The following is a 21,062-nucleotide window of genomic DNA, read 5'->3' on the forward strand; positions in this document are numbered from 1 at the left end:
ATCATATTTAATAGAAAAATTATTTTATTTACCTAATTTGTCTTTTGAATTGATCATGTTTTAATTTCACTAAAATCTCATTAAGGATTGTTTCTTACTTTCTATCTGCCCATTAGCAATCTAATTCATACTCTAGGCATTCAATTGTATGCGCGCATACATGCAACTGTATGATCGCATGCAATTAAGCAATCAAACAGTTTGTAATTTTTTTACAATTTTCGGTTAACTTGCTCTATTTGAATTGACGCAATAGTTAAGTTGCTTAAATGTGCGCACAATGATTTTACGATCAAACAGTTTTTGTAAAACTATAAAAATTACACTTCTGCCTAAGCTCTTATTCTATTTTCTGTTTAAAACAAAGTAACAATTAAAACTGGAATTATTTGTGTAAACTGTTAAGGCAAAGACCCAACTACCATTATAGAGTAGGTTCATAATTACATTGAATATTTTGTATATGATATTTGTACATGTATGTGTATAACTTTACGCACAATTGACATTTAATATGCATCAGGTATGTAAAAAATAATCGATTAGATTTTTTTTGTTCACCCTTTTGTAAAAAATCAATTGATGACTTTGATAATGTTTTCAAACATTAAACTTTTTTTCTGTTTTGTTCAAATGAACATTTCTATATAAAATCGCCAATTACAATTGCTACTTCCTGCTTCTATTGAATTCTTCTGAACCCATAAAATAGAGAAACTTCATTATGTATATGGTTTTTTTTTGTTTTTAATACATACTTGGATTGTATTAAGAAGAAAACAAAGAGAAAACTAGAAAAAAATTTAATTTATAATCAGTAATAGTTCGGTTGAATGGGTAATAATAACAATCATTTTTTTATATAAATTTAAACAATAAATTTTACTCCAACAATTGAATTTTTAAATAATAATAATTTAAAGTTTAAAATAAAACAAAAACGAACCTTTAATATAGAAAATTACTATTGAATTTAATCTAAAAAACTTTTCGACAAATTGCTATATTTTATAAATTCTTCTCCCATATTAGAATACGTAGATGAATCAAAAATACATATTTGACACATTAGACATTATATTTTAGACATTATACTTTTATTTGAAACAATATGTATCAAATTTAGTGAGTACCAATTTGAACAATAATTTGAAAAGCAATATGTATCAATTTTCGCTATTATGTTGCATATTTCTCGGAGTAAAAAGAAAAACTAGATTAATTTAGTACAATGTAGTACAACATTCGAAAAGGTGATTTTCTATATTTGTTGAAAAAAAATTGTTTGTAGACATGTAATTACTATAGTTGACAACAAAGCAATTACCGCCACCACTTCTTTGCTTTTGTAGAAATTTGATTTAGAAGGGCTTTTAAAGAAATTTATTAAAGATTTTTTTTATGCAGTATTTTGGGGTAGCAAGGAAATAAAAGGAAACGAGAAAAAGAGAAAAATGCAAACATGTTGTAAAAACTTCAGCTTTCTACGCAATATCGTAAAAATAAAAATTATATTAATTTTTGCCATATTGACAACACTACCGTCATATCATTATTTTATACGTTATATACGAAGAAATCCGCATTTTTACGAAACTTATACATATATTAATTACTCTAGAGTATATAATTTGATCATAGATATTAAAATGTTTATAAAATATTTTATTTCACTTTTATTTATTTATTTAATTCCATAACTCATGAGAGCAGTTTCGCTCATATAGAGTGTAAAGTATAGAGTAGAACGTAATTATAAGCAGGTCAAAAATATTTTTGAAAAATTATTTTTTATAATACTTTAAAATTATAGTAATTGACAAAATTATATTATATTAATCAGTTTGAAGTGAGCAATCATAATTTTACTAATTTATATAACAATTGTAAAATGCAATGATAATAAGCTTATTTATTTAATTTTTCTAATATAAAATCGACTAAAATTAAAGCCTAATTTCTCATAATATTAAGAAAAAACATTTTATATAAAAAGAAAACAGTCGGAATTCCATTAAATAATAAACTCGAAACTTTCGTAAATTAATTAAGAAATGCACATTTCCTAACGTAATGTCGCCACACTTATACGGTATTCTTATGTATTTACCTATGTTTTATAAATAATTGTGTTCGATATGAAAAACATTCACTATATATTATCGTACATAACTGTTTTTTAGTTATTAAAGAAGCACACTCTATTCACATATTTTGTATTCAAAATGATTTTCATTAAATTAGTTTAAGCTGAAATGAAGCTTTACAAAAAATGTCAATGAAATTTCGAAACGCTAAAATTTCGAATTTTCTTACCTTTAAGCTATAATGAAAACTTACATTTTGTTATTTCTCGATGCTGTTATTTGAAATAAATCCATTTTTATTTTATACAAGTTTTATTTTATACAAGTATAAAAATTAATTTCAAATTAATACTGAAATTGAAAATCTCACATATTTCATTTTAATATTAAAATCTTCTAAATTTATATAGAAAATATTCTATTAAGTAGGCTAAAAGAAAAAAAAAAAAAACACTTCTTAAAACTAATGAAAAATGCCAAAAATTTAAAAATAAAACAACAAACAAAACAAAAAAATTAATAAAATAAACAAATTCTCTATAATTTAATAAAATTCCAATATGAAATCTATAAAACAAAGAAAAAATAAAGATAAAAAAAAATTTACACATAATTTAATTTTAGTATACACAGAACATTTATACAAAAACTTCCAAATTTAAATTTTATAGGTGTTTGGTCTCCAAATAATAACGAAACATTCAAAGTACCTTCTGATAATATTATTCAGCACCAAGAAAATCAACAGTTACCAGAACAAAAACATCAAAAGGAACAACAGCAAACTCATCACTTATTAACAACTCCACCGCCACCTCCACCTCCACCATTACCATCCCTATCAATTTGGAGTCCACAACAATCACCGCAACAATCACGAAAATTTCGTCCGGTCAAATTTCAATCTCCGACACTTCAACGAAAATATGTTCGTGAAGGTTCACAATATGTAAATCCCCCATGGATTTCAGATGCAAATACTTACAACAATAAAACAAATCGTTTACAACAACAGAAACAACCATTTTCAACAAATTCGATTTCAGCATCTGATTTTGCAGGAACTCAATCACTTAGTTGTTCCAGTTTAAATAATATTGAGAATAATTGCAATAGATTCAATAATAATTTAAATCATAAAAATATTAATAAATTTGGATCAACATCATCATTAAAAGGTGTTAAAAAATTTCCATTTCAAAAGAAACATGATCGAAACTCATTATTTCTTTTTTAAAACAAAAGAGAATTTTTTTTTCTTGACTTATTATTTAAAAACTTAATTGATTATAATGAAAATAATATTATAAATGTAAAGTAAAAATCAACTGCAATTAAATATGTTCATGCAATTTAATATAGATAGCGCAAATTTTTAAAAATTCATTTAAGAATTTGAATTTGACACGCTCTGTTGTGTATTTGAGCGCAGCTGGTTTCTCCTACAACAAGCGTTTCGTAATTTTTGTTATGACATTTAAATAAGTCATTTTTTGACAAATTGGGCTTGTGTGCATGCATACAATCCATTTTCCTCTTTTATTAATTTATTAAATTAAATTGAATTTTTTACATTTTTGATTTGAAGTTCTAACTTGTATTGAGACTTCATATTTTTCTACATTTTTTTTGGGATTCTTCTTCTAAATGTATGCATACACATTTATATTACAATTATAATTTTTATTATTAGCCGTTTCGTAGCATATCAAATGCAAGCAACTGAAGTTATTTTTGAACTCCAACGTAACATGACGTACGCTTCATAATTTCCAAAATACGTTGCCAAAGCTACTGATTATTTAATTTTTTTTTGGATTTGTTTAAAAATTAATGCAAAATTAATTTTTAAATTCTGGCTGAAATTGCAGATGATTGTCATTTGCCAAGTTCACCAAATCTTTGACATACCGGAAAACACAGTTTTTAATGTGAATCTCTTTATATTTGTTGCTTCAAGAAGTTTCAAAACTTTTGAAAAATCGTGTAAAACAGTTCTAACCAGCATGTCAGCTACATACTTCTTATTTTTAAAACGAAAATGATAAAAATGTCAAAACGTGAAAAAAGTAATTTAGCTTCTGTTGCTAAAATAATTAAAAAAATTGATGCCATTCTTAACATTTCAAGAACAAAAAATTGGACAATATTAATTACATTTTACTTTATTTTAATATTATATTTCATAAAGTTTTAAATAAAAATTCAATGAAAAAAAAAATAATAACGAAAATCAAAAATAATTTTGTAGGGAAAGAAAATTTACAGAGTGTTCATTCGACTGGTTTTATTAAACCGAATGAAGTAGGTGAGTTTTGCTATAATACGAAGAGAAAAATGTTATAAAAAGAGAAATTTTCTCTTCATTTTCATTTATAATTTTATTTTTCCTTTTAATTCACCACATTGTTGTAGATTTTTTTTAACGATTATTTTATTTTTATTTATTTTGTACACAATATGTTTATTTTCTAAACGATATTATTTATTTATTTAAATAATTATTAAGTTTAAATTATTTAACAATGTTGAATCACTCATTATAATTTTGTTGAAGTTTTGATCACACTCAAAAAAAAAAGCAGATTCAATTTGATTGCTCGTTGTTGTTTTTCTTTCGGACTTTTTTTATTTAAATGGAAGAAAAACTAAACTAAATGATTTTTTTTTTGAAATCTTAATTTTATAATAATCGAAACAAGTTTTTATGAATATTTTTATTTTATATTTGTTAGAAATACAATTGTTTATAACGTACCTTATATACACACACATACTTTAATTAATACATTATATATACACACAGAATAATATTTTTACTATTAAAGATTTATTTATTTATTTATTTAGTTTTTTTATGAGTTCTGTTTAGACGAATTAAAAATTATTTGAAACAAAAATTAAAAAAAAAAAATTATTTGTTAAACTCGAAAACGATTAATAATGTTAAACGAAAACTATATATACAAAAAAATTAACTTAAACCTATTAATTATAATAAGTGAAATAAAATTAAGGATACGCATTTGATTAGACTTTTCTTTCACATGTCCTTGCATCATAGTGCTCAGTTCACAGAATTTAAACGTTAATCTGTTTCATATATGAATAATTACTTCTATATACATATATATTTACTTACGTATATAAAAAATTCAGCTGTAAAGAATCTCCAATCCTTTTAGATAGTCCAATTGACGCAATATCATAATTAGTACAATTTAAAACTTCTAATTCTTATAAAAAAATGTTGTAACTCCTACTGCCATGTAGCGGCGTTCTATTTAATGGTATATAGCACACTAAACTACTCCAGTATATTTGGGAGTAGTTTTTAAATAGAATACTGTTTCGTATAAAATTAAAATATAAAATTAGTCAACAAGTCTATAAAATTAAAATATAAAAATATAAAGCCATCCACCTAGAACAAATTTACATTACTAACTTCTTAACTACTTTTTCATATAGTCTGGTATCATCGAGAATTCTATATACGAGTATGCTTAAATGGATTTCAATTATTGCAACATTGTAGATAAGAAAGGAGGTTGGGAATAGATGTTTAAAACAAAATTGAGTTTTAGTTATTGAATTAAAATTTTATAGTTAAAACACAAAATATAAGATAAACAATAAAAAATTTGACTTTCAAATAGATTGGAAACAAGGTTCCTAGCCCAAAAATTTTTGTTAAGCTACGAATTTTAAGTCAAGTACATTTTTATAGCATCAAATTAAAGTTTATAACTTTTTTATAATATAATGTTATTAGTAAGTGTTGTGATTATACTTATACTTATTGTGTTGTTATATATGACGTTCTATCCATTTTTAAAACTAAATTGATCTATGACTTTAAGCTTAAGTAAATTAAAAATTTATGTATTTCCGTTTGCAATACTTTTCAATATGAAAAATTCATCATTTACTTTGAAATGTAACGGAATTTTTTCTTAGATTGCTACGACATCAAACAACTTTTTCAGATTACGGACGACAATTGGAAGAGTCACAAATTTATTAAAAAAATTTAAAACAACTTTTCAATTTATTAATTTTTTACTTTAAAATTTGTCAGTTTTTTTAAGCTATTTCGAAATCTATAGAAATTTTTATATGCCAATTGTTTATTTATAAGAAACTGTCCCCGAGAGATTTAATAAGATGCAAGTTCCGCGCTATAAAATACTTTTTTGAAAAATTTCATTTTTAAAAATCAGATTCAATTACATTGACTTAATCCTAAATGTATACTAAATTTTGTATTAAATTTAGAATCAGAATATAACTTAGTCACTTGAATTAAAAAAATTTAACATCTAAAAAAAAGTACTATATTGCAGTGGCGAAGCACATTATACATATATATACATATACTCTTTCATATAAGAGTAAATAATTTGAATAATTTTGTACAATTTAGTCCAGTTTTAACATTCATGCATTTAGATAATCAATGTTCCACAAAATTTTTGCTATATAAATATAATACATTAATAAACTTTTTAAGTATAAAAGTTTTTAAACATATATATGTATATAGCATGAAATTTAATTATAAATAAAATCCTAGACGCATTTTTTGGAAAATAAAATATCATTTAGCTATTATTTACTACGTACGACCCTTTAAATCAACAATAATCAAACCAATTATAAGTTTTGCAACTTTTTCGGTTGCAATAACTAATTATCAATTAAATAAAAATACAGATAACCTTCAAGAAGTGTCCAGTCTTCTGTACCCAATGAACAGTGTCCCGTCAATATGCCAGCTACTCAATTCAATCTCGATCGTTCTTGGACCACAGGGTTCCTGTCATTGCACAAACACGGTCGCCATCCCAAGTTTCTCTTCCTTCGAGTTTCCTCATCTATAATTTTTTAAAGTTTTCAGTTCCTCAAGAGGGGAAGCACCAGCCAGTTCATTGTCGCAATGTCCGCCCTTACCCTGGATCACTCCAGTTCGTCGGACTTACTCCCACTTGCTTCGCATTAACCATATCCCGCAACCCAGCACAAGCTTAATATACATAGTCCGCATAAAAACCTTATGATTTTCCTGTACCACTCCACCAACCCAGATTTCACAGTTCAGGAACCCAGCGTTCCAAGAACACCCCTGTTGTCCACTTAAATGGTGCCTGACAGGCATTTCCAGTCAGATTTCCTCATAAAATACTTTTGGCTAATTCCCACTGGATGTTTTAGAACCTTTAGCGTAAATAGGAAGACTTCCGGCCAGCTGAGAACAACCTTAAAAATCTTTTCTTTCCGGAATCAATATGTCGCAATCCACTGGACCAAGTCCGCAGATACCCAACATCCAACCAGTACTCCTTTAGATTGTAGATTCTAAGGGAACCGAGTGGGACAGGAGTAACCCCCCAAGCCACCGCAGCCATTTTTGACTTATTGTAGCCCCCCACTCTCCCGTCTATAATATCCCCGTCCCAATCAGAAAGCCGAAGATACCCCTTAGGGAGTTGGACAACAGTTCCCGAACACTTAAGGACCCATGTACAAGACAATTGCGGCGCCGAACAGCCAATGCCGGACAGTCGCAGAGAATGTGCACGGCGGTCTTATCGCCACCCCCACAAAATCTACACAGAGGGGAGCCCGACTTCCCCAGCCTATGCAGGTGGTACTTCACTGGGCAGTGCCCCGTGAAGAAATTCGCAATAGTGCGAACCCGGCTCCTGCTCATCCCCAGCAACTCCGCGGCGAATCCGCCGGAGCACGCCGAAAGAAACACTTTCGCATGACGGCACCCTTTCGTGTCCCGCCAGTGACGGCCGCATTCCGCCACGAGCAGGCAGGCAAGTCTGGCCCCCACGGCGGAAGAAGGCAGACCGCAGAAAGGCAGCGGTCGCACAAAGGCAGCCCCAGATCCCCTCCGCGCCAGCTCATCGGCAACTTCGTTGCCCGCATGGCCACTATGGCCCGGCACCCAAATGAGCGTCACTCTGTTCTCCGATGCCAATTCCACAAGTGCAGCAAGGCAGCTCCAGACCAGCTTGGATGTAACCTAAGCTGAACGGAGCGCCAGCAGTGCAGCCCTGCTGTCTGAGAACACATAGATGGTGCGGTTTCCAAATTGATTCTCAGACAGATCTCTATTGCATGTATTTCGGCCTGGAACACTGTGCAATACGGGTCAAGGGTTGCACATACACGCGTGGTTTGAGCGTGTGGAATGCGGAATCCGACTCCGTTTTGGACCCGTCCGCATTCCACACGCTCAAACCCGACCTAAGTACCGGACCACCCCGAACCCACGTCCATCGATCGGGAAACAGAACCCTGTACCTGTGGTCGAAGTTGTACGGCGGCAGACAGGTATCCGACATGGTTGTTCTTAGAATCGGATCGCTCTCAATGAAGTCTCTGTGAGTTCTGTGGGCCAACTTTAGCCCTGCCCCGTCCTCGCCAGAGAGAAGTCGGTAAGTCACTAGCCGAGCTTCCTTCAATATATGGAGCTGCAGTGGCGGCAATCCGATCATCACCTCCAATGCAGCGGTGGGAGCCGTCCGCATCGCCCCGGTCACTCTCAGGCAGGCCAGCCTATGTAGCTTTTCCAGCTTGGCCCGCACACCCGCCTGCTGAGCCTTACGGCACCATACAATCGACGCATAGGTGACGATTGGCCTAGCAAGGCCCTAATTCCCCAGGTCCCCCCGATGAAGCTCCTACACGTCCACAAGGCCGCCGTAGCTCTCCCGATAATTCTATCTATATGGGTACTCGTATTCCAAGAGAGACGATCATCCAGGGTTACCCCCAGATACTTCACCTCTCTCCAGTAACTAATACGTTCACCAAACAGAATTGGGCTCGTTAATCTGTCCCTGCTTCTGCGTCTGGTGAAGGCGACCAAAGTGCTCTTGCTTGGATTTATATTTAACCCAACGCCTTTGTACCACCTTTCCACAACACGTAAATTTTGCTGTAGAAGATCAGAAATAGTGCTTTCAAATTTTCCCCGAACGACGAAGGCCACATCGTCGGCGTATCCCCAGACACGCGCCCCGGAGCCCCTGAGAGCAGCGATTAGATCATCCACTACAATGGACCACAGGAGGGGCGAAAGAACCCCGCCCTGCGGACATCCTTTTGCAGCGGAGATGAAGAGTATATCGTCAGCTATGGTGGACTTAATAATCCTATCCTGTAGCATCCGATTAACCCATCTGCTAGTCGTCGCATCAATCCCTCGTTTGTGCAACGACTCACAGATGACATGATATGGGGTGTTGTCAAAAGCTCCCTCTATATCAAGGAAGCAGCCAACTGCCACCTCCCGCACTTCCAGTGAGTTTTCAAGGACCCCCACCAGACTCTGCAAAGCGAGTACAGTAGACCTTCCCGACTGATAGGCGTACTAAGATTCATGCAAGGGATTGCTTCCCAGTGCATCGTCCCGTATAAATCTATCAATCACTTTTTCCATTGCTTTCAATAGAGAAGAAGTAAGGCTGATTGGACGGAAAGACCTTGGGTGGTTGCTTGGTCGCTTACCCACCTTCGGAATATACGTCACTTTAGCCACCCTCCATGCCTGAGGGATGTAACCCCACGCATAGTTGGCACGAAAAATTTCCAACAGTGCTCTAGCGATATGTTGGAAACCCTTCTGCAAAAATGCAGGATATATCCCGTCATCACCTGGAGATTTGAAGGGCCTGAAAGAGAAAACAGCCCATCTAATCCTGCCCATCGTGAAGACTAGACGGGATCGTTGCCAGTCATTCTTCTGGGCCAGGATGCCCTCGGTTCGATGACCGCATTTGAGTGATTCCGAAGAATCTCCGAGTCAGGAAAGTGCGTTGACGCCATAAGCTGCAACGTCTGCTTTCCGTTCTCAGTCATGGAGCCATCAGGACGTTCCATTAGGTCCAACCCGCTAGCATACTTTTTGGAAAGCACCCTGTTAAGACGCGCACTGCTGGAGAGTTCATCAATGCCCTTGCAGAACGCCCTCCACGAGATTCTCTTCGCTTTCCTAATTTCTTTATTGTATTTTGTGAGTGAGTCCTTATACTCTTCCCACGAACCCGACGCCTTGGCCTTATTGAATAGCTTTCTGGTCTTTAGTCTAAGCCATGAAAGCCCTTCATTCCACCACGGGCACTTCCTATTGCTCCGCCTCGGCTTAGCGCGGCAGCTCCCGTGATAGGCATTAGTAATAGCCGCCGTCAGGGCCTCGCTGGCCAGTTCGATATCCATCACCGTTCTGACAGAAGCAGGAACGGATCCAATCGCATCCATGAGGAGCGTTTCGAATTGACTCCAATCTGTGGATTGGGGCACCCGATAAATTTCTTCTGCCAGGCCCCCGGAGACCATGATATCAAACCTAATCTGCCTGTGATCGGACATGGATGTCTCATTTGAGACATGCCATCCACCAACCCTACTGCCGATAAATTCAGTGCAAAGGGTGATGTCAAGGACCTCTTCCCTAATTGCATTTATGAATGTCGGCCTATTGCCCTCATTCATTACCATTAATTTATTGCTATATATAAATTCAAGTAGGCACTCACCTCTTTTGTTTATATTGCTGCTTCCCCAGACGGTGTGGTGGGCATTGGCATCACTTCCTATTATAAGTTGGAAGTTCCTCCTTCCACAGAAGTCCACTAGATCCTTCAGTTGCTCGTCCGGGTGGGCACAGTCCCCCGAGAGGTAGGATGAGCACACAATGAACTCTGTCCAGCCCCCGCAGGACTTAACTTTCACCAACGCAGCTACTTGATCCTTAGAACAGTAATCTGGAATGGGAAAATACGTTAGCCTTTTACTAAACAAAATGCAAGCCCTAGGCCTGCCCCCAATAGTATTATCATACAATAGCTCACCTGTTAGGCCCTTAACCTGATCCTTCACTATGTAAGGCTCTTGGATAAGGGCAATATCGAGGTAATCCTTCATAAATCTATGAGCTAGAACATCAGTAGATGCCCTAGCATGCTGTAGATTTATTTGGATGCACCTCACAGCCATATCATTTCCTCCGGCTCTTGTCTATGGGCTTTGGCCCTTTAGACAAAGGCTTTACATGAGCCTTACCTCCCATTGCCGCCTTTTTACACATCTTGGTGGGCGCCTGCCCTGCCACAGCCTCTTTTGCCGTCCCAGGTGCCACGCTAGCCCCTTCAACAGCAAATACCGAAGCAGTTCCGGGCTTCCCAATGGGCTTGAGCCCTTTTGGTTCCCCCGGGACGCTTGTATTTGGCGTGCTGGTTGATGGTCCTTCCGTTTCCCTTGCCGCCATTTTCGGAGCGACTTCAGACTTTCCAATGAGTTTTGGCTCTTTTGGTTGGCCTGAAGTGCTCGTCGTTGTCGCGGTGGGCATTGGTTTTTTATTTTGTCCTGCCCTGCCGCCAGCACCTTGAGAGGATTTTCTTCCTTTAACCCGAACGGTAACACGAAAGAAATTCAGGAAAAGTCGGAGCCCCGCTTTCCTTAGATCTTCCAATCCGGAATCATCCACGGAAAAGGTGATGGAGCAGCCCCCTTCCTTTTCCTTATCCATCCTCAGCACCCTCCAGGAACTTATCTTGAAGCCGGGATTTTGCTTCCCTATCCTACTTAGGAATTTGTCCCTGGAGAGTACTCCTCTAAATTTCTACCGTAAATATAGTTATTGGGCCTCAGAAAGTCCGCCGCATCAAAGCACTCTTTGCTTCCACCAAATCATCTAACAATTCATCTACCAATTTTCCAATTTATCTACCATGTCCAAATGAAATAAGATTTCCAAACTCCTGGTTGGCGCTGTACTGAGTACCCCCGTCACTGCAACTCATGCCAAACTCTGCATCTTCTTCTACTTTTTCAACCAGCTGAACCAACATACATCAATTCCCCGTATGTGTGAATAGGTCTCAAAACACACATGTATACAACCAGTATGATAATCAGGAGCTGCCCCTAATTTCTGCCCGCACCCCTTCCACAAACCAAGGTCACAGATAGTTGACTTTAAATTTGCCTTGAGTAAAAAGGGATAAAATCATATTATATTATTACATATAATGGAATTCAAAGTACCTGTACAAACTGTTCTTGCTACCTCGAAAATGTAATTTTTTTTAAATATGCACAATTTATCTTGGATGTGCAAAAGCTTTGTTTTGCTGTATTATTCAGCAGTTATAACTGGAAAACTACATTGAATATTAATTTCTTTAATACCGCAATTTTGAAGTTGGGGATTATTTTTCTTCACCTGCATCCTCCATGGTTCCATCTTTTATTTTCTAAAAATGCGTTGTAATTAAAATAAATGTGTTTTTTTTTGTTTTAACTAGTTTAGACTTCAATTTCACTTTTTAAATGTATACCTAAAAAGAATATGTAGATGTTAACATTTTTCTTTTATATATTGTATAATAAATTAATTGTACAAATTAATTACAAATTAAATAAACATATGTAATTGTATTTTTTAAAATAATTTTTTATAAACTTTGTACGTTCTCAATTTAGGTATTAAAAAGTTTACAAATCAACAAAGCCAGTTTTTAAGTGACGGTAAAAATAAACTCTATGAATGGAAAAAGAAAACAAATTTATTTATTTCTTTTTTTGTTTTAAATTTCCTATGAAGATTTTTTTTAGTTAAAATATTTTATTTTTATTTCACTTCAATTAATTTTTATAATTTTATAAATTTTCATTCTTCAAATATCGCAAAACACAAAAAATATTGGATATTGAATTTAATTACGTTTTATTTTTTTTTATTATTTTCTGTTTCAAAATTCAACAAAATTTGAATTTCATATACATACATACATACTATATATAACTAAATCGAAAAAAATTCTAAACGATTAAGAAATTTAAAGTTACACTAAAGCTACAAACAAAGTAAAACCATCAGACTTTCAATGTAATTTTGCGAAGCCATTGAATACCAGCATTCCTTTTATGAAAGAATGACTAACTTTCATTATTTTATACACAAAATTTTTAATAATAACATTAATTATTTTTAATAATAACAATAATTTACCTAATTCCAAAATATAGTTTAAATTCAAAATCATCCTTCAAGTATGAAAATCATATTTCGCATAGTTTTGTTTCAGGTTTTCACAAGTTTTTAAAATTAAATTTTCATAAGTCTCATATTTGCTTTAGCATGTGCGCGTGCTTCCAAATAACGCATAATAAAATTAATTTAAATATTTTTCTTAATTGAATAAATTTTAAACAGTTATACAAAATTACGTATTACTTATATATGTATGTCATGAGTGATAGTTTTATACACATAAAATTTTGACATGTCTTACAAAAGTTCAATTTATTGGGAATATTGAGCGTGCAAAGAAGTGTGAAGTGTATTTTACACAAATGCTGAAAATTATCAATTTGAATATACACGGATACATACACATAGTATATTAAAATTCATATGCACAGACATACATAAATGTAGACATTTTTAAAATTTTTATTTAATTTGATTGCATGTGATTTGAGATTTTAAGGAAATAACTTGTTTATTTTTTTATAAATAGCATAACTAAAACAAAATTTACCAAAAAAAAATAAGTCTCAGTCCTGCTAATATAATTCATTACTCCTATACGTATATAAGTTAGCTGACTTGTTGTTTTAATTGCCATGTACCGTATAGATTCAGAAACAATGGTCTGCAAATTTCATTTTCAAGCATTTTAAATTTGGGTTGTTAATTTCAAAAATTTAAAATTTTAAAAACTCGTTAAAATAAAACATAACATTATAAGATTCGAATAGAAGTAACATTGAATAAAAGTGACTCTTACTGACATAATTAGTAAGATCCGAAGCAAATTTATAAACACAGATTCAATCTTCGAAAAAATGAATATAATGAAAGAGTATAATATACCTACAAGTATATTCTGTAAAAAAATTTTTTTTATAATTTCAGTTATAAAAAATAGTATATTCATAAAAAAATTTGCAATATGTTCATAGGCTGTCAACGTTTGTCAAATTAAAGTTGAAAACTGTTATACTCATAATATACTCATAAAAATTACATGTTGAATTTCTAAAATAACTCCAAATTTTTCTTGCATAATCTGATTGATTATTCAACACAAACCTGAAACAAAACAATAAGAACAATTTGATTTACAATTTTTGTGATTTAAAAACTAAGAAATGTTTTACAGTGTTTGTAGCCTAATGTGTACAATTGATACACACATAATTTTACAAAATTGTAGTTTTTTAGAAAATAATCAAATTTCAATTTCATCAATTTCATTCTTTTAAGTTCTTTTTCTAAACTATCAATAAATTTTTTTATTTAATTTTTATTTTTTAAATTTTCTCGAAATTCAAAAGTTTCGTTGAAAACTTTTTATAATTGAAAAAAAAATAAATATAAAAAAAAAATTATTTCCAGTTTATTCTCTTAAAAGTGAGTACTTAAGTGAACCAGAATTAAATAGCGGACATCCAAAAAAAATGGCTCAACTTGCTCACAGACAAATTGAGGGTATAGGACCAACAACCAAAGACGGAATGCCCATAGTTTTAAGATCGGTAATGATAAATGATCATATTTTTACACAAAAAACTGCACTAAAGGTTTTGAAATCTTGTTACAAAGCAGTTTTTATACAATGTTGAAAATTAATTAAGTGTCTTTTAAACAAAAAAAAATGATTTCTTTCTCTTTCTGTTTCTCACTTTTTATCTACTTATTTACATACATATATGGAATATATAGGAAGTAAAACAGAACAACCAGCACCAATGGTACAAAAAAATGTTTCAAACTCTTCATAAAGCCAAAGATAATGGTAATATTTTAATTTCGAACAACTCAAAAATAAAAAAAAAAAAAATAATTTTATATGCATAATTAAATATTAAAAAAATATAAAATGTAAAAACTTACAGTTCACATAAAATATAAAAATTAGTAAAAACTGAGTGCTCCTTTACACATGTTACTCCACGCTATAATATGTCGCACACGGTTTATGGACGTACTATTATTAGTGAAGCTTTCCTTTTAAGAACAAGAATGAAAATGTAACAAAATACGGTGAAATGAGAATGTATGTACTTGCATATGCAGTTTCACACACAACAGTTCAATTTTCGCAACTATTTGCAATAGTTTTGCCAATGATCCAAACATTTACTTACAGTTTTTATACACCAAAGTTATTTTATATTTTATGTGTACTGTAGCTTTAATAAATTATAGATCAAAATTTAAAAAAAATCATTTCGCCTGATTAAATAATTGATTAATTAACTCAATATGCTATAAAAATTATGTTGAACATCAAAAATTGGGAAAGATTTTTTTTTTTAATAGTAACATTAATCGAAAATCGTTGCTTAATTGATCATTTGTCGAAATTCCAAATTTTCGAACACTTAATAAATGGTTTTTCACTAGTTTCAGTTCAAAATTAAATTCACAGCGTTATCGAAAATTTTTAATCAATTAGGCAGTGACGACTTGCATTTACTTTTCAATTGTTGTAGTTTATAAATTAAAAATTAAACAAACAACACCAAACGTATGCAACTACTGCAATGCGAGTTCATAGTATAATAAAATAAAGTTTAACTTAAATTAAATAAAATCAAGGCTACCGTAGGGTCTGGCCTTATACTTATATTCGTACCAAAAACCGATAAATACTAATTAATTTCGCCAAACATGCGCATTATAAGCTCATGTATCTGTGCTGTGACGCGGAACGTTGAAAAGCTCGATCGACTGAGATTCTGTCTATAAGAAATTCGATCAAATAAAACCGGGGTAACCACGTTGGTGAAAGAATTCTATATCAGAACCGTACCACAACGAAGCAACACTACTACAAGACCTAAGGCCTACTTTGATAAAGAGGCAGTCTGAACGGATCCGACCAATCCATACCACAAAGAGGAAAACGAAGCAAATGCTTCTCCACAGCCTCCATACGATCTATATCAACATTACGAAAATAATTCACCCTATTAATCATAAATTTGAGATGGGCCTTAAAATCGAGTCTACCTATTCCAGAAATCGGTCTACCTATTCCAGAATCTTTTCACAGCTATTGATTTCAGATGGTTGTAAATGAGGCAGTTGTGAAAACATATATTTCTAAACTAAAGCAATTGAAAATCTGTATGAAGCTATAGATATCGAAAATTTACAATAATTTGATTTAAAGATTTTTAAATTTTTATAATTTGGAATTTGGAACTTCGACAAAAACTTTTTACGCCTTGTATCTTTTTTTATTTAATATTCTATCCCTTTCTTTTTCTTTCATACTTTTCTTTATTTAAAAATGGAGTTAATTAACGCTTTTTTCTTTTTTCTTTGGAAATTTGAATGACAAATCAATGAAAAATTTTTTCAGATGAAAGCATCGTTATTCGTTACAAGTCGCCCAAAGGTGATGAAAAAATTTTTGTTTTTTTTTTTCATACATAATATATTTTATTTAAATAAATAAAAATTAATTTTTTTTTAATTTTTTTGATATGCTTGTAGTATTTCTTAGTATACTGTATAATTTTTTGTCTACATTATAATTAAGTAAAAATATACTTATATAGAATGTGCATGTTTAAAAATTTCTAATTCCCATACATAGGGATGTAGGTATATTTTTTACACTATGTAAACAATTTACATACTTACATACTGATATCATAATTTACTATATTGTTATTTATTGTATAGCATGGTAAAAATGAACACTAAATTAAGTTTGTGTATTTAAGTATATACCTATTTAAATATACGTATGCGTAATTATATGTACCACAATTTCTGGTATATAATTTTAATGTTTTGGTATACAAGTAAATTTTAAATAAAAAGAATTGTAGTATTTTCTAAAAACCCAAGAAGAAGTAAACTGCATCCTCAACTGCGTTAATAAAATTTTGGAGAGTCATGATAGATATAGTTCATATTTTCTCTAAAACTTTTCACTTTAAAACTTTGCTCATATAAATTTTAAATGTTATACTAACACAAATATATATTGTATAAGAATAATTACTTATACATTAAAATTAAATAATTAAATAAATAATTACTGTTGAAAGCTTTTTAAGGACTTCTTTGATTTGGGAATACTTAAAGAAAGAGACACCTGAATTATTTGAAAAACAATTTGAAATATAAAAAATTTTTGAATATAAAATAGTAAACGTCATATTTTGATTATGTCAATCAAAATGATGTTGTATTCTATCAACTGGAAATAAAATTAACTGCACAAAATTCTTGTCTTAATTTCAAAAATTCATTTGTCAAATATAATTTTAACAAAATAAAGATTAAATTCAACTTACATATAAAATTTAAATACAACGAACTATACGTCAGTCAATTATGTTTGTCTGTTTAATAATTTTGTCATTTTTGTTACATATTTAAACTTTAAATCAAACAAAAATATAAAATAATAATTTTCGAAAAAGCCTATCAGTAAATTCAAAATGCTTAGAAAATGTCAATCGTTTTACTGTCAAATTGGGCTTCTACATTGTATTTATTTACGTATCAATTCTTATATAAACAGAATATACGTATGCAATGTCAAAAATTTTAATTAAATTTATGATTTTTCGATAATTATTAAAAGAAGTTGACCCACCAAAATTTATAAATTTGGAATGGCGATTCTTCAATCAAATAATTAACGCTTAATCGAATAATAGTTAAAAACTACACTGACTAATTAATTGTACAAAAAATTGAACTTTTACTGGACTAATTTTGAATTTTTGAAAATTATGAATTAAAATTTTTATTAAATGTTATAAAATGCTATGTAGGTATACATGTATGTTACTTTGTAAATATATAATATTAAAACTTGTTTTGGCAGCGCTCTCTATTTTTAAATTGTCATTATTATTTGTGAAATTTATTATTTTTTAAAATTGTTGTTTGTAAATTTTTTTAAGGTAAATTTTTAAGATCTTTTTAAAGCACTAATATTAATTGCAGCTTTTCTTATTTTTATTTTCACTATATCACTAATAATAAATATGAACATATATACATACATTCACGTAATTTATCATTACAATGTGAAGGGTGTTTGTTGGGTATTGAATTAGCAAAAAGCACTTGAAATAGCCTAGCACTTATATAATTAATTGCATTCACTTATATTCACAGAACAAAAGTTTTCTTTCTTTTTTTTTATTTTTATTTCTTTCAATTAATTTTGCTTACTTTTTTGTCAAATCGTTTTTAGGTCGTTATTCATATAAATCGAACGGGTATATGTCAGAGCCCGAACCATATTATGATTCCGATTATTCTAGTATGAAATATAGATCTGTTGAAAGGAAACCACGAACGATATCAGCTTCAAGCTCGCAAAACGAAAGGTATGTATATACCAGTTTCCAAGTATTATGTAATTTACATAAATTAACAATTGATAAACTAGGATTTTTATACACACAAAATATTGAATTAAAAATATATTTTTATATGATTTAATTTTTAATATTTTTTTCTTTTTTAAAACAGAAGCTACGGTACATTACCAAACCCAGTGAAACCAGGCTCTGATCCATACAAAAATCAACCAGGAAAAATTGAAAATTTTACACCTGGTCATTCATCTGTTTCAGAAAAAGAGAGAAAAGATGTGAGTTTTTTTTTCAACAATTTTGAGTTTTTTTCTCCACAAATTTTACTCGAACAAATTCATTGAAAACGCTATACAAGTTTTATATCTAGCATTATATACTCAAAAAAATGAATAACAGAAGAAAAATCGCAATTTAAAATAAATTGCAAATAAAATTTTTTGGTTAAATAATTACGAAATCGAATGGCAATATTTTAACGTGAAATAATTTTCCAACTTCAGTATATGTATATATATTTTGAATTTCTAGGAAGCAAATTAGTTGATATTGATGACTGAGAATATGAGCCTCTATTTTCGCAATACCTTAGTATAATAAAAGTAATGATTTTCTAGATGACACGAAGATCTAAAACAAAGAAAATTTATTACAACTTATTGAAGTGGACTTAAAAGAATTCTGGTACATACCTACCCAAATTCGGCTCTTACATTTGTAGTAGTCTATCAAAACTCACAAAAATCTTAGAAAGTCTGTAGAAATATGAACAATTGAGCAAAAATATCAACACTAATCACATAAATTATAAAAATGTTTATTTTCAATTGTATAATGAGCAGACAAACTATAACAAAGCTTTTATGCAACCATATGCTCACATTTTACTAATCTGCCAATTTTTGTCTCCGTCTCCGTTTTTGCTTCTCGATCGCCAATTTGGTTTATGTAATTAAAATCAACCTAAAAATAAAAGTGAAAATATTAATTTAACTTAATTTCAAAATTTATTAAAAATCTCAACAAAAAATTAAAAGAAAACACGTTTGGATTTTGTCATTTTGTTTTATTGTGTTATTGCAAAGGAGAAAACCAGAACCAGTTTTTTTCATATTTTTTAAATAATTTATTTATTAATTTTAAAAACACTCTTGCTGATACAAAAAATAAAAAAGTTTAAAAATTTGCACCAAAATAAAAGCAAAAATATTTTAAAATTTTTTTTTAGTGGTGGGACGAAGTCATGGACATCTTTAACGGGGTATGCAAAAATGTTTAATTTGTTTTTTTTTAATAAATTTGATTTATTACAATTTAAAATATAATTAGCCAAAATATAAACACAAAGGAACATATTAATTAACAATTTTAAGTTAATAAAAATAATATTTTAATTTATAACTAATTAATCCGGTTATGGGAAGTTTTATTTTAATACATTGATTTATGCTTAAAAATTTTATAGACGCTGTAAATTTCTTGCTCTTCTATTGAGTAAGAAGTGAAAAAAAAATCTTTGTAAACATTTTTGGTATACCTTTTATATAACAAGGCATCCTGTTTTTCAAACAAAAATATTTAATTTTTTTTAACCAATGTGACTTTATTTTAACTTCTGAAGAACTTTGTAAACTAATAATATAGTATATTAAACTGTTATTTAACGTTATTCTCATATTTGACTTTGTAGAATCCCTTTTTTCAAGAAATTTTGAAAAACTTTTCCGAATACTTTTAAATACTTTTTAAATTCTCTTATATAAATAAATTGAAATGTCTCAAAAAGAGGTTTGGAAAAAAATTGCATGACTTGTACGAATGATGGCGTTGTTCATGAAAACTTAAAATATTATGTATTTTCTTCTGGACATCTATTCGGAAACGCTTTTTCAAAGTTTATTGCTTTCTTTCCCTTTGACTGCATTTGGTAAAAAAAAAATTTAATTGAACGTAAAATATTTTAGTTGCATAATCAACTTTTTTATTTTACAGCATTGGGAACAACAAAAATTATCTCCCCACTATTCTGAAGGAAATTTATCTAGGTAATCAACTATATTCCTACTTATAATATGTATATGCTATGAAACTATTTGTTTAATTCCAAAAAATTGTTAATAATGTATATAGGGCCCTGAAAGATCACGAATACGATAGTGACTCAAATTTAATATTCCGTAAAAAAGAACAAAATTTACAATCACCATTAAGTCCAATTGAACAAAAACAAGCCTATCGCAGTGTACAAGCCGGCGGTGAACCACCATTATTAGGATTTAGAAAACCAGCACCGGAAAAACCAAAAGGTAAGTTAAACAAAATTTATGTTATAAAAAAACATTTTAGTTTTTTATATATAAATTTTTTTATGGTAATGGGGAAAATCAATAATTTTAATATTTTATGATGTATGCAGCTCATTTAATAGTGAAATTCGAGATTTATAATTTATTAAAAAGTTTGTGGAGAATAAATTACACTAAATTTTAATTAAAAATTAAATGCCATAAAAAAAAAAACATTACCTAAATAAATTGGGATTCGCGATTGTACTGCATTTATTAATGTTACTCTAATGGTGAACTCTTCTGTGAA

General features: G+C 30.6%; 1 protein-coding gene across 12 annotated transcripts in view; it reads left to right on the forward strand.

Annotated features, from left to right (window-relative positions):
• Positions 1-21,062, forward strand: part of LOC129607174 (protein PF3D7_1417600) — a 61,823-nt gene that overhangs the window by 24,540 nt on the left and 16,221 nt on the right. For 4 of the 12 annotated variants that reach the window (XM_055517942.1, XM_055517948.1, XM_055517953.1 and 1 more), the window contains 11 exons: positions 2,759-3,265; positions 4,339-4,395; positions 12,588-12,632; positions 14,509-14,648; positions 14,836-14,908; positions 16,484-16,519; positions 18,344-18,479; positions 18,625-18,745; positions 19,696-19,728; positions 20,460-20,512; positions 20,598-20,773. In XM_055517942.1, the coding sequence (XP_055373917.1) occupies positions 2,759-3,265; positions 4,339-4,395; positions 12,588-12,632; positions 14,509-14,648; positions 14,836-14,908; positions 16,484-16,519; positions 18,344-18,479; positions 18,625-18,745; positions 19,696-19,728; positions 20,460-20,512; positions 20,598-20,773 (1,377 nt within the window). The remainder of the gene's footprint in view (positions 1-2,758; positions 3,266-4,338; positions 4,396-12,587; positions 12,633-14,508; positions 14,649-14,835; positions 14,909-16,483; positions 16,520-18,343; positions 18,480-18,624; positions 18,746-19,695; positions 19,729-20,459; positions 20,513-20,597; positions 20,774-21,062) is intronic. The other 8 variants (XM_055517943.1, XM_055517944.1, XM_055517945.1 and 5 more) reach the window with 8 other exon arrangements.

The sequence above is a fragment of the Condylostylus longicornis genome, unplaced genomic scaffold, assembly GCF_029603195.1.
Source record: "Condylostylus longicornis isolate FDR11 unplaced genomic scaffold, ASM2960319v2 ptg000027l, whole genome shotgun sequence".
NCBI lineage: Eukaryota > Metazoa > Arthropoda > Insecta > Diptera > Dolichopodidae > Condylostylus > Condylostylus longicornis.